Source organism: Corythoichthys intestinalis, chromosome 19 (assembly GCF_030265065.1).
Source record: "Corythoichthys intestinalis isolate RoL2023-P3 chromosome 19, ASM3026506v1, whole genome shotgun sequence".
NCBI classification, from domain to species: domain Eukaryota; kingdom Metazoa; phylum Chordata; class Actinopteri; order Syngnathiformes; family Syngnathidae; genus Corythoichthys; species Corythoichthys intestinalis.
In genome coordinates, this window is record NC_080413.1 from 27,656,246 (window position 1) to 27,670,494 (window position 14,249).

The 14,249-nt window shown below is 39.1% G+C and overlaps 2 protein-coding genes across 2 annotated transcripts in view; one reads left to right on the forward strand and one right to left on the reverse strand.

Moving 5' to 3' along the window:
- rab10 (RAB10, member RAS oncogene family) overlaps positions 1–1,316 on the reverse strand; it is a 28,777-nt gene extending 27,461 nt beyond the window's left edge. Inside the window, exon 1 of the mRNA XM_057822681.1 lies at positions 619–1,316. Within this exon, the coding sequence (XP_057678664.1) occupies positions 619–745 (127 nt within the window). The 5' untranslated portion in view covers positions 746–1,316. The remainder of the gene's footprint in view (positions 1–618) is intronic.
- A 383-nt stretch (positions 1,317–1,699) lies between these two features.
- Positions 1,700–14,249, forward strand: part of LOC130907486 (kinesin-like protein KIF3C) — a 47,393-nt gene continuing 34,843 nt past the window's right edge. The window contains exons 1-3 of the mRNA XM_057822635.1: positions 1,700–1,727; positions 1,846–1,898; positions 5,022–6,927. Of these exons, the coding sequence (XP_057678618.1) occupies positions 5,515–6,927 (1,413 nt within the window). The 5' untranslated portion in view covers positions 1,700–1,727; positions 1,846–1,898; positions 5,022–5,514. The remainder of the gene's footprint in view (positions 1,728–1,845; positions 1,899–5,021; positions 6,928–14,249) is intronic.

The following is a 14,249-nucleotide window of genomic DNA, read 5'->3' on the forward strand; positions in this document are numbered from 1 at the left end:
GGCGATTTGTGATGCCAGTAGCATGAAGCAATTAAGACCCAACAGATAATAAAGCATTAACCATGAAAGCATTAACCATGATATGTCACTGCTGCTTATATAACACAATGACAACTCAGTGGAAATACAGCATGAATGTTTTGATAGCCTAATAGCTGCAAGTATTTTCCATCCGAAGTTCTAGTAATGATCATTTTCCTGAGATCGCTCCAAACTTTTAAGGTACTTAGCGAAAAAAAGAAGAAAAAAAATGCAATGTTAGTGTAAGGAGAAAAGTGGGACGGCCAAGTTGCCTCCACTAGCCTAGTTCGCTTCCGATGTCAAAAATGACAGCAAACTAGCTGCAGTTAAACTAGTTCACACAGGTCTAACCATAATACGTTTCATGGTTGGTTATTGTCACAGTCAGCTCGTGCAAGGGTTACTTGAGTTTAATAGCTTGCAAAATTGCACAACTTGTCTCACAGCTAACCCGTGAAGGCCTGGACAGTGAGCATGCTAGTTACGGTGGCTAACTGAATGGGCACCGCGCAGTCTTCATGGAGGACGTCAGATGTCGGGATTCAAAATAAGCAAAAAGATATGGCACTGAATCCTGCATTTGTTGCTCTTGCTTACCTATGGTGGAGATGAAGGTTGTGTTGAAGGCGTCGTCAGAGAAGCGGAACAGCACACAGGTCTTCCCCACGCCCGAATCTCCGATGAGAAGCAGTTTGAATAGCAAGTCGTACGTCTTCTTAGCCATTGAAAACAGTGAGTGTGCACTCGCAAGGATACAAATAAACAAAACAATTTCCTAACACGCCTATATGAAGTCTGAAGCCAGTTCCTACGGCCAACCTGACCAACTGCCCCGATTTTGACAGTTTACAACCTGGGATTTGTTGATTAGCTTTGGCAAGCTAGTTGGCTAAATACCACCACAAAATAAAACACGCCAGTGAAGTTATATTCCAAAGGCCCGACTGTCTTCCCCTTGAAATCGCGAGAAAAGGTAGTGACAACGCGAGGTCCTCCAACACGATTCCTCTTTTTTCCACTCTTTCCTTTCTCCCACACAGTCGGGACAAAATGGCTCCTCTCTCCCCGACTCACTCTTTCTTCATACTAACGGCGAGCTAATTCAAATTCTCGGCACACCCCGTCATTCCAGTGCCCGGCTACTAGCTTAACCGATAACTCTTCGACCAGTAACTGAAGGTGAAATTGAAGTAATTTCACCGACTCTGCAAAGTTCGTGAGTTTCCTTTTCCCGAAGAGATTAGGAACTTAAAGACGACCGCCGTCGTCTCTGGAATTGGAGTCAGCGGGGCGACACCCTACTGATACTTGCAAAATCCCCGCCCACTTCTGTCAAAAATCAGCTTTACGATTGGATGACGTTGCTGTCATATAAGAAATAGCTCAAATATTATTGGCCGTTATCTCCAACAAGCTGTGAGGGGCGCGTCTGACACTGACAGAAAGGGCAAACGGCACTGGGCCAGTTTCTTGGACATTAAGGCTCGGCCCCTCGTTAACATCAATGGGCGAAACTACGTCCGAAGATCCAAAATGGCCGCTAGTTTCCGCGGCGCTCTCCGTGCGAGGGTGTGATTCACGTTTCATGGCAAGTTAGAAATTGATGCGGTGACTCTCCCAGCTGTGAGTCAGGCGAAGTGATGTCATAATTAAGTACGTCTGCTTTTACGGGCGTTTCCTCACATCCCCTGGTCTGGATTTGAAAGGTCATTCATCCGCTTTAACTTTACACGCAATAATAATGCAAGCGTCGTGAGTTTCACTACAGGATATCGTCACGCGTTGGCTTTGTGTTTTTCTAACTTTACCCCTCTTCCACTTTAGACACTCCTTCAAGAATGCGGAGCATGTTCTACCGCCAAGTACAGACTTGACAAGTAAAGACACTGCAGTACAGTAATCCAATAAGTCAATGTTATGCTGCTGTGGAGATAAAACAAAAGATCTTGATGAAGCTTTAACTCATAGGTAGCTGTAATGTGAAGTAAATGGTGTTATACTTATACAGTATAGCGCTTTTCCACCTTTCAAGGCGCTCAAAGCGCTTTACACTATCTCACTATTCACCTACTGGTGACGCAGTAATTTCATAACATGCCAAATAGGGTAAAAATTAAAGTAATCAAACATTGTCCAACAAATAAAGCATGAAAAAATAATTTATATGTTGTATATTTGACAAAATAATCGCGTTTCCGAAGTTCGAGCCTGAAAGGGGACGAACCCGGAAGTGATACGTCACACTGAGAACAGCGATGGCAGCGCTCCATACGGCCGCCGTAGGTTCACTATCCCGATCCCCTCACTATCCATTCGCGGGGCCTGCGCTTGACAGTGACGTCACGCTATTCTCGCTATATGATTGGCCGATGAGTCGAAATGCTCTCCCGTGACCCTTGATGGTTGTAAATAACCGCTCATCTATGTAACATGAAAACACAACATTAACTTAAAGTGCCCGTGTTAACACATGCATCTCAAAAACACAGGTGCCTCGTGTCTTGGAAAAAAAATGACTTCAAATTCTTACTGTTGGTTAAACTTACTTTTGATTGAGTACTTTTTGGCTGCCCCACGAATGTGGGCCTTTCGGGCCTTGGGACATTTCGAGGAGCGAGTCCCGCTGCTGTATTCTCCTATCTTTAAGTAGTGGAAAATTTCCTCATAAAAGTCGTCCATGGTTATACAAAGAAAGAACACAATAGTTCGTGCAACAAGCGTTGTTGTGATGATGACCGATGTTTCGTTTTTAAACAGGCATTTCACGGGAGAGCATTTCGACTCATCGGCCAATCATATAGCGAGAATAGCGTGACGTCACTGTCAAGCGCAGGCCCCGCGAATGGATAGTGAGGGGATAGGGATAGTGAACCTACACCGCCATACAAAGCCCTTCAAACAATGATTCAAACAGCGATACTCACATATATATATATATATATATATATATATATATATATATACATATATATATATATATATATATATATATATATATATATATATATATATATATATATATAGAAGCTTTACAAAGTACAACTGTGAAAAGTGGAAAATGGAATTTCAAAGTCGTGACCACAAACCCAAACTTTTTGGGAAACAAAAGTGTTTGTATCTATGTCAATGCGGCGAAACACTAGGATATATCACTTAGAACCTTGGAACAATATATGTGTTACATGGTGTAATAAAACTTGCTTAAAATGTGATTTGCAATCTATTGCTGAATGAATTCCAGCATATGTGTACATATATATCTCTATATATATTTATATTAGGGCTGTCAAACGATTAAAATTTTTAAGCGAGTTAATTACAGTTTAAAAATTAATTAATCGTAATTAATCGCAATTAATCGCAATTCAAACCATCTATAAAATATGCCATATTTTTCTGTAAATTATATATATATATTCTGTAAAATAAATTGTTGGAATGGAAAGATAAGACACAAGATGGATATATATAGTGGGGAGAACAAGTATTTGATACACTGCCAATGGGTTTTCCCATTGGCAGTGTATCAAATACAAATATAGATACTAATATAGATAGATAGTTTCTATCTATTTATCTATCTAGATAAGCAAGATGGCAAGATAGATAGTTTCTATCTATTTATCTAGATAGATAGATAGATAGATAGATAGATAGATAGATAGATAGATAGATAGATAGATAGATAGATAGATAGATAGATAGATAGATAGATAGATGTACATTTTCCTCCGTATTTTATTGACTTAGTTTGTTATTATTAATAGTAATAATATTGACCAGAAACACTAGGATGTAAAATCGGAAATTTTGAATATAGCCTCTAATTCTAGCAAAAACCAAACTTTTATCTTTTTAGTGGCACTTTTTCATTTAGTTTGGACTAAAGCAACAAAGAAAATGATTACAAGTCACAAACATTTTTTTCCTCTACTATGGTGTTATTTAACATATTGGTCTGTCATTGTTTTGAAAAATTAAAAAAGAAAAAGAGTCATAGTCAAGTATTTCTGCAGTTCATGAAACTATCATAACTTAAACCTTAGATCTTTATGTTAACATTTACAATGAAACTGTTCTGCTTTCACAACTGATGCATAATGCAAACGTGAAATACCTCATGTGCTTGGGGCTTTCCACTCTGTAGTGAGTCTGTTTGAAATCAAAATAAGGACGTGTGGTCACATTAGGGTTTTTCTAATCAAGGTAGAAAACTTCCAAAATCTTTTACTAATATACTTGGTGGGAAAATATTGTAAAGAACGACACGCGAGACATCATTTCTTGACATAGTCTGGTTGCCTGTCTAAGTGTGTTCTGCTGTTCTCTCACTAGGTGGCAGTGTTGAGATGTATTTTTAACCACACAATTGTTAAGTAATAGCAGTAATTATTAATCTAAATGTCCCCATTCCGTGATAAATTTAGGGGAAAATGTGTATCAGAAATTACTGTCAAAACTACATTCCGAGTTGAAGTAATAGGTTTTTTTTTTTTTTTTTTTTTTTTTTTTTTTCCAGAAATTTCCAAATGTATTCTGGACGTCAACGCTACGAAATATGGTTGGCTTTTCTACGCCCCTTTGTTTATTTATATATATATATATATATATATTTTTAAAACCTTTTATTGATCATTCAAAATATGACATAAAATCACGTATGGACATCTTGCCCAGTGTTTTTATTTTACATTTCCTTATTGTTTATTTTTGCATGAATTAGAAATTGATCACATAAAAATTACAGTTCCGTTTAATTAACGTGCCTGTGTTGGGAACGCGGGTGAAAGCTGGAGTAAATTCAATTCTACGTAATAGTATGGCACTTTAATACAGCGCCATTTTTAATAGCATAATCTGTGATTTATTTATTTATTTATTTTTGAGTTCCTTGAAGCGAATTTCCATTACAATTTGTTTAAATTACGTATGAATGTAAATACTGTAGTATATATATATATATAACTACATTTCCCATCATGCTTTGCCCTACTCCGCAGTGATATGGGGCGTGGAGCTCGAATGTCTGAGTGCGTGTGTGCGTGTGCGCGCGCGAGCTGTCTCTCGGAGACCCACACCCGAGAACCTGACCGAGCATCGCTGAGCCGAGGACGGATGGATGTGGATCCGCTGGACGTGTAAAAAGACGATATGAACGAAAAAAATTCCTTTTTATCTTTGCTGCTGTGGGATTTTTTTTTAGCTTCATGTCTGGAGACTGAAGAGGAATGGAGCCTCGAGCCAGCGCGTGAGAGCTGATTTCATTTATGCTAATTTAACAGACAGCCAGGGCAATAGAGCCATGAGCATGGCATGTTATGATTTCCACTAAGAACGAGACTATGCTAAAATATGATTGAAAAAATGATAATGAAGTCGTGCTAAATGTTTTGTTCATGAGAAAAAATCCTATGACACAAAGCAAGTGCCAGTAAGGAGCTATTTTGTGTGTTAATTTATTGCCATTGTGTGACTGGCAACACGAAGACAGCAATGTCAAAGAACAAGAGCAGTGAGTCAGTTAAGGTTGTTGTACGATGCCGACCTCTGAACCGGAAAGAGGAGTCCAACGGTCCTTCCGGCGGAATCGTACAGATGGACCTGCGATTGGGACAGGTGATCCTCAGGAATCCTCGAGCTTCGCACAGCGAACCCCAGAAAACGTTTACATTCGACGCTGTTTACGATGCCAATTCCAAACAACGAGATCTGTACGACGAGAGCGTTAGGCCTCTGATAGATTCAGTGCTAGCCGGGTTCAATGGTACAATTTTTGCTTATGGACAGACTGGGACCGGCAAGACGTACACCATGCAGGGGATGTGGTTGGACCCAGAGAAACGTGGAGTGATACCCAACGCCTTTGACCACATCTTTACGCATATCTCACGCTCGCAGTCTGATAAGCAGTACCTGGTAAGGGCGTCTTATCTCGAGATCTATCGTGAGGAGATCCGGGATCTCCTGGATCCCAACCATGCCAATGCCCGGGGACTCGAGCTCAGAGAGAGTCCAGAGACCGGCGTCTATGTGCCGGACCTCACTTCTTGCGTCTGCAAGAGCATCAAGGAGATCGAGGAGGTGATGAATGTTGGCAACCAAGCGAGGGCAGTTGCAGGCACAGACATGAATGAATATTCGTCCAGGTCCCATGCCTTATTCCTGATCACCGTCGAGTGTGGCCAACCTGGTCCAGATGGTAGAAAGCACATCAGGGTCGGTCGCCTCAACCTTGTGGATCTGGCCGGCAGCGAGCGGCAGGCCAAGACAGGCGTCCAGGGGGAACGCCTTAAGGAAGCAGCGAAGATAAACCTTTCTCTGTCCGCGCTAGGGAACGTGATATCTTCACTTGCGGACGGGCGCAGTGGCCACGTGCCATACAGGGACTCAAAGCTGACACGCCTTTTGCAGGACTCACTGGGCGGGAACGCCAAGACTGTCATGGTTGCCACTTTAGGCCCTGCACCCCAGCACTACGACGAAACCCTCACAACGCTTCGCTATGCCAACCGAGCTAAGAACATCCAAAACCAGCCTCGAGTCAATGAGGACCCCAAAGACGCTCTCCTCCGAGAGTTCCAGAGGGAGATCGCTCGGCTCAGGGCCCAGCTCAACCACAGGAAGTGGAGGAGCAAGCAGAAGAAGGAGCGACAGGAAGACGAAGGATCAGATCGAGATGGTGATGAAGACACTGAATGTGAGGATGGGGAGGAGGAGGTGGAAAAGGAGGCTGAGGAGTACATGAAGCAAGAGGAGCAGCGTCTGGAGAGGGAGACGGAAGCCATTAGAGGTGATCGATCACTCTTGGCTGATGAGAAGCAGAGACTTCTTGGTGAGAAGGAGAGAATGATGGGGGATCTTCGGAAGGAGCAGGAAGCCACTGAGCAACTTACTGCCAAGTACAAGGTGAGGAACTGAATCTTCAATAGCTAATGGTGGCAATGAGTGCATTGATTCTTTGCTGATGTTATCCATTATACTGAAATACTTAATAGCAAAAATGAGGCATCTCAACATGCAAATTCCTTCTAGGTACAATGTGGGTTAGGTTTCAATCAATCCTCTAGCATTAAGCATAGGGCTAGTAGTCAAATTGTTGACACGCTGGTTAAGATTATCCACCACAGAGCTATGAAGTGGGTGGTTCCAATTAGGCTTCTGGTTATGTTTTGTGGAGTTTTTGTCAGGCAGTGTTGTTTTTGGCGGCCCTTTTAATTTTCGTCTTAGTCTTTTGGACGATAATACTTATCAGTGTTGGTCATATTTTAGTTATCTCAAAATGTGTTTGTCTTCGTTTAGTTTTTGTTGACGAAAACTCAAGACGAATTTTGTTTAGTTTTAGTTGACGTTTAATAAAAATGTTTTCGTCTGTAAAATTTTAAAAATTATTTATACCCATCTGGGCGTGACGAATTGTATGGGAAAAAAAGTTGTCCGAGAGTTTAAAAGGACGTTTTTCCTTTAGCGATAGCCCGATTCTAATGTGAACGTGAATGCTTGATGCTAACGTAAACGTGAATGCTATGCTCTTGTGCCAAGATAAGAAGACAAATCTTAGTGTGTTTGTCTCAAAACAAGCAATGGGGAGATTGGAGAGGACCCTAGCAGGTGAGTTGGGGTACAGCACATCACAGGAGTGACACAACCAGACACTGCTACAGTACATGCTAATTACACATAAAGTGTCACACAATGTGAAAATGTGACAGAAACTATGGTGCATTTTCGTCTCAGTTTCGTCTCATCAGACGAAAACTGGCATTGTTGTCATTAGGTTTTAGTCTCCCAAGACACATCATCATGAAAAAATTGTTTGTCGACAAAATATTTTAGTTATAGTCATCGTTGACGAAAACAACACGCTTGGATTGGCTGACGAACAATATTCTTGCTATGTATCAATCAGTGTTTTCATTTAAATGTGCAATTGGTGACAGTAGCTCTCCATACAGTATGAACTGTTTAATATAAAAAAAAAAATCTACTTACTGTATCTAGAAATTATTTTGAATTTACATTAATGTCGACATCCACCAGGAAATAAATTCAACTAACTCATCACACATTACAAACAAACATCATGTGTTTTAGTGACTGACATATACCACTCCATTCCCATTCACTCCATGTAGCTCACTTTTACCTGAACATTTCAAACATGAAACAAGAAATATGTTGCACATTAGGGCTGCAACTAATGATTATTTTCGTAATCGATTAATCGGACGATTGATTAAACCAATTAATCGGATAAATCAGTTTTTTTCAATTACCTTCACATCCTTACCTTGAAGTTGTATCAGCCATGTTGTAAGTAAAAACCAAGACAAAATAGATGACAATTTCCTTAACAAAAATAATATTTTATTACAGCTTCCTGACTAAACTGTAGTCTACAACTGTATCGATTATCAAATTCGTCGGCAACTAATTTATGAATCAATTTTAATCGATTTAATCAATTAGTTGCTGCAGCTTAATAAGAAGCAAGTTTAGACAATAAGATGTCTGAAAATTGGCAAAAAAGTGAATTGTTGTTTTCCAAACTAGAAGCAGATTTTCGTTCATGTCTTACTTTGACTTAACAAAAATATAATGAAGAAATCTGATTTTTACAACTGAATAATAGTATGTATTATTATGTTGTTATAATTTCAAGAATTTAGACAAGTTTAAGGCGAAGAAAGTCCTAAAACGATTAATTTGCTTTTAGCTGTCGATTCACTGATTAATTGTCTCACCTCTATTATACATACAGTTAAATAAATGCTTCAGTTTCAAAATAAGATTCTATATGCACTAAAACATGACTTACTGGCAGATCAACTCCCTCTTGCGTGCCGGTTTTGGGCCAATGGCCACTAGTTTGACACCATGTTTTCATTTGTAATCTTCCTGGAACGTTTAAGTAATTTAGTTAAATAAATAGATAAATAAACAAATAAAACAGTATTGCGTGTACAGTATAATTTGTAATTGATATGTTTAAATTCACTTACACTCATTCTGATACTGTATCTTGTACTGGATCTCTTGGTAAGCTTGCTGGCCTTTATCCACTGTCTAGTTGTTTATTCTTAAATACAGGAACTGTGTGGCCATAGATATTTAAATGTCAGCCGCCTCCCAACCAGCAATCAACGAGTGAGTCAAAGCTGCATAAATTATTGCGCTGATTCATGCACATATTTTCAAGTCATCCACTGTCAATAAATCATCAATGCTACGAGACTGAGGGAATGCAGAAACTAGTAGCGAGATTAGTACAGAGATCTATGGATTGGTTTGCAGGCCTCCATGCTGTATTGTATATGCCGTAATTTTCGCACTATAAGGCGCACCTGACTATAAGCCGCCACCCACCAAACTTGAAACGAAAACAGCCTTTGTTCATATAGATAAGCCGCACTGGTTGATAAGCCGCAGCTGTCCTCACTGTATTATGAGATATTTACACCAAAAGATATCAACCAGTAACACTATTTGACAGCGGCATCATAAGACTGTCGTAAGACCAAATGAAACACCTTGAAGCTTTAAACCAATTGGCTGTAAAGCTTCATTGCTTCAAGAAGCTTCAATTTGGCCATCACTGTTCTCTTGGGGGAGACAAACTCAGCTGCCACCTGCTGTCAACACTGTTGTTTTCCCACATGCCTCCTTGCATGCATTGCAGTGCTACAGGTGTAAATGACAAATCAAAATGCATGTTCTGTGCTACTTATTTCTTCAGTTACTGTTCTAGTTGTTTCATTAATTGCTAGTTATGGAATATGGTAACACTATTTGACAGTGGTGCCATAAGACAGTCATTAGTCCATCATAATTATGACATGACACTGCCATGAGCATTAAAGAATGCTTATGACAGATGTCATTTTGTGTCATCCGGCAAATTATCTCCCTTTTGAAACGATTTAAAAGATCCGAGCTGGACATAAATGGAGTTAGTGACATAATTTGCCGAATGACACTTAATGACATCTGTCATAAGCATTCATTAATGCCCATGATAATGTCATGTCATAATTATGACCGTCTTATGGCAGTCTTATGACATCGTTGTCAAATAAATTGTTACCTATTAACCCAAATAAATGAACAAATAAGTCGCACTGGACTATATAAACCACTGGATTCAAAATGAGGTAAAAAAGTAGTGGTTTATAGACTGAAAATTACAGTAGCGCAATATGTAGTAGTACTGTTTTTCATATATTCATTAGTTATACGGTGGTATGAAAAAGTATCTGAACCTTTAGGAATTTCTCATATTTCTGCATAAAATCACCATCAAATGTGATCTGATCTTTGTGAAAATCATACAGATAAAAAAAGACTGTTACTTTAATTAAAACCACCCAAACATTTATAGGTTTTCATATTTTAATAAGGATAGCATGCAAACAATGACAGAAGGGGGGAAAATAAGCAAGTGAACCCTCTGCCTAAGTAACTTAAAGAGCTATTGAAACCAATTTTTACCAAACATTTTAAGTCAGGTGTGTGCCTTATCACTGATGAGTGGCATAAAGCTAGCCTGCCCACTATAAAACACACACTTGGTAAGGAATGTCTTCATGAGAAGCATTGTCTGATGTGCATTATGGCTCTGTCAAAACAGCTATCTGAAGACCTGCGATCAAGGATTGTTGATTTGTATAAAGCTGGGAAAGGCTACAAAACCATCTCTTAAAGTCTGGATGTTCATCAGTCGACAGTCAGAAAAGTTGTCTACAAATGGAGAGAGTTCGGCACTGTTGCTTCTCTCCCAAGGAGTGGCCGTCCACAAAAGATGACGCCTATAAATGTTTGGGTGGTTTTAGTTAAAGCGGACACTTTTTTCATCTGTGTGATTTTTGCAAAGATCAGATCACATTTGATGGTGATTTTATGCGGAAATGGGAGAAGTTCCAAAAGGTTCAGATACATTTTCATACCACTGTAGATTTTACTTTTTATGTTATTTATTGGTTCCACAGTTCCACTATATATAACATTTGCTAAAATATGTTTTTAGATGCTCTTCATAGCTGGAAATATGGGAATGGGATAGAGCAAAATTCAAATTCTTCCCTCTTAACACTGCTTTCACGTCCATTTCTGCATCAGACCTCTCATATTTCTTCCCTTCACGTTGTCCTTCAAAGCACTGTGGGCCTGATACTGCTGAACCGTATCAAATCTTCTGCGATCTCGATGCACAGTGCAAGGTCTAATGTTTGATGCTGACTGGGCGGCTGCTGAGTGATGTCAGCTACGGGAATCAGCGAAATTCTCCCTCGCCTTGCCCGAGGGAGAAGATGATTGGGGTCAAGTATTTCCTGTCCTTGCATCAGTGTCCGTCAAAACATGCAGATAAAGATTTGCTTGTCTATTCCAGCACACCAAAGCCAAAACTTCAGGACTCTGCTTTATGCCTGTTTAAAAAGTATCACAAACAGTGTGTATAATTTTTTTGTTTGCATAGTCTATTGTAGTTTAATATTCTACCTCTATTGTTGTACATTAAACAAAAATGTAGCACAAACGGCACATTTCTTAAATGGGTGCTTCTTCACTTCCATAAAACCAAGTGCTTTTAAAGCAACGTCACATACTATGTACATATGGTGCAGCAATCAGCACACCAGATAAATCACTAAAAATACTTCTCAAGATGCTTCCGCTGTTTAAAAGCACTACAAAAATGGTGTTATTGTGAATAATATATTCTTGACCCACTTTTTACAAGAAAAAACGTAGTCATCTGTTGAGATGCGCATTTGACTTTTTGCCTTGTTTGAGTACAGAGAAAGTAGTAAGGGCTGGGTGGATGTAGCTCAGCTTTCCATCACTGACATCATGTTTTTCTTGTTTGGACTTATTCAACATCGCCTCAGCTGGTTTTAGTCCAGTTGCTCAACCCTTACTGCCTCATTTCCTGTAAGTAACTTAAAAGCCAAAATAAGTATGTTGTAGGCCACACCTTCATTAAGCACAGTTGCCCCACGTTTCATCTATCCACAAAATACAGAGGGCAGTAGTGATACAGTGGTACCTCGACATTTGATCGCTTCGACACACGATCTTTTCCACATCCGACGTAAAATTTGACTCGCTATTTGTTTCTACATCCGACGACATGCTCGAAATACGACATGACAGCACCGTAGACGAACGCACGGCGGATTTTCTTGTGTGAGAAATCAACACAGGTTTCAAAAAGGTTGGTACAGGTGGTGAAATAAGAAAAAATGTGACGCTTACCTTTTAAATGAAGATGGAAATTACTGAAAAATATGAGCGTGGGGTGCGCATCCGTGAACTGGCTCAACAGTACATCTCCACGGTCTTTCTCCGACCATCATTCGCCAGTCTTTATAAGTTAAGCTGACAACTATAATAGTGGTAACATCGCCAAAGAAATTGCCAGCTTCATCACGTTTTTATCATTTATTTTACAACTTAGTCAACACAAAACGCCTCCTGACCGCCAAAGTTGACGGTGTTCTCAAGAAAACATTAAAAGTGAAACTCTCAAGCTCACTGCTCTCAGGTGCGGTGCAATCAAGTACAGCAAAAAATGTCCGCCACATTAGAACCCGATTCATTACAATATTACAGGAATTGTTATTATTAGGGCTGTCAAACGATTAAAATTTTTTAACCGAGTTAATCACAGCTTAAAAATTAATTAATCGTAATTAATCGCAATTCAAACCATCTATAAAATATGCCATATTTTTCTGTAAATTATTGTTGGAATGGAAAGATAAGACACAAGACGGATATATACATTCAACATACTGTACATAAGTACTGTATTTGTTTATTATAACAATAAATCAACAAGATGGCATTAACATTATTAACATTCTGTTAAAGCGATCCATGGATAGAAAGACTTGTAGTTCTTAAAAGATAAATGTTTGTACAAGTTATAGAAATGTTATATTAAAACCTCTGTTAATGTTTTCGTTTCAATAAAATTTGTAAGATTTTCAAACAAAAAATGAACTAGTAGCTCTCACCATTGTTGATTTCAATAATTACACAATGCTCATAGTGCCGAAACCCATAAAATCAGTCGCACTCAAGCGCCAGCAGAGGGCGACAAAACACCAAAAAACACAACTAACAAATGGACATGAAACTGTGCTGTCATTTTAATCTGTTTGAGCGGGGCATGTGCGTTAAATGCGTCAAATATTTTAACGTGATTAATTTAAAAAATTTATTACCGCCCGTTAACGCGATAATTTTGATAGCCCTTATTATTATATCATTATTCCGATTTGTATTTTTAATTTATTTGTTTTGCTATGTGTAATTGCCATTTGTAATAGTACCAGCAGTATTTATTAAGGATTTTGTGTAGGTTTCTGGGCTGTGGAGCAAATTAATGGAATTATAATGTATTCCTATGGGAAAATCCTGCTCGACATACGACCATTTCGACTTACAAACAAAGTCCTGGAACGAATTAACTTCACATGTAGAGGTACCACTGTATTTGAAAAAAATACTACTATGCACTTTTTGTAATATTAACAACATTGTACAGAGAAGCCAGCATTGAAGTGTGCATTTTGCTTTCCAGTTCATTGTGGATATTTCCCATCCTCTGTTTGTCACCGTACTTGATTTTTCCTCTTTGGCATTACTGGTACTACCATGTCAGGCTGCGGTTCTCAAAGTGTGGTATGAGTACCACCAGTGTTATGCGGGCTCCCTCTAGTGTTACACAAAACATTGATTGAATTAAATGTTCAATTTTTTTTTTAAAATCCATTGATCTTGTACAGTTCAGTTCAGGGCTCCAGAAATCCACTAGTTGGCGGTAATGTAACAAGCTGGTTTGCCAAGGGAAAATACAACAGAAGAAAAAGAAGGTGTAGGTGGGCGAAGGGTGGAGCGGGTTACAGTGCCTTGCAAAAGTATTCGGCCCCCTTGAACCTTGCAACCTTTCGCCACATTTCAGGCTTCAAACATAAAGATATAAAATTTTAATTTTTTGTCAAGAATCAACAACAAGTGGGACACAATCGTGAAGTGAAACAAAATTTATTGGATAATTTAAACTTTTTTAACAAATAAAAAACTGAAAAGTGGGGCGTGCAATATTATTCGGCCCCCTTGCGTTAATACTTTGTAGCGCCACCTTTTGCTCCAATTAGAGCTGCAAGTCGCTTGGGGCATGTTTCTATCAGTTTTGCACATCGAGAGACTGACATTCTTGCCCATTC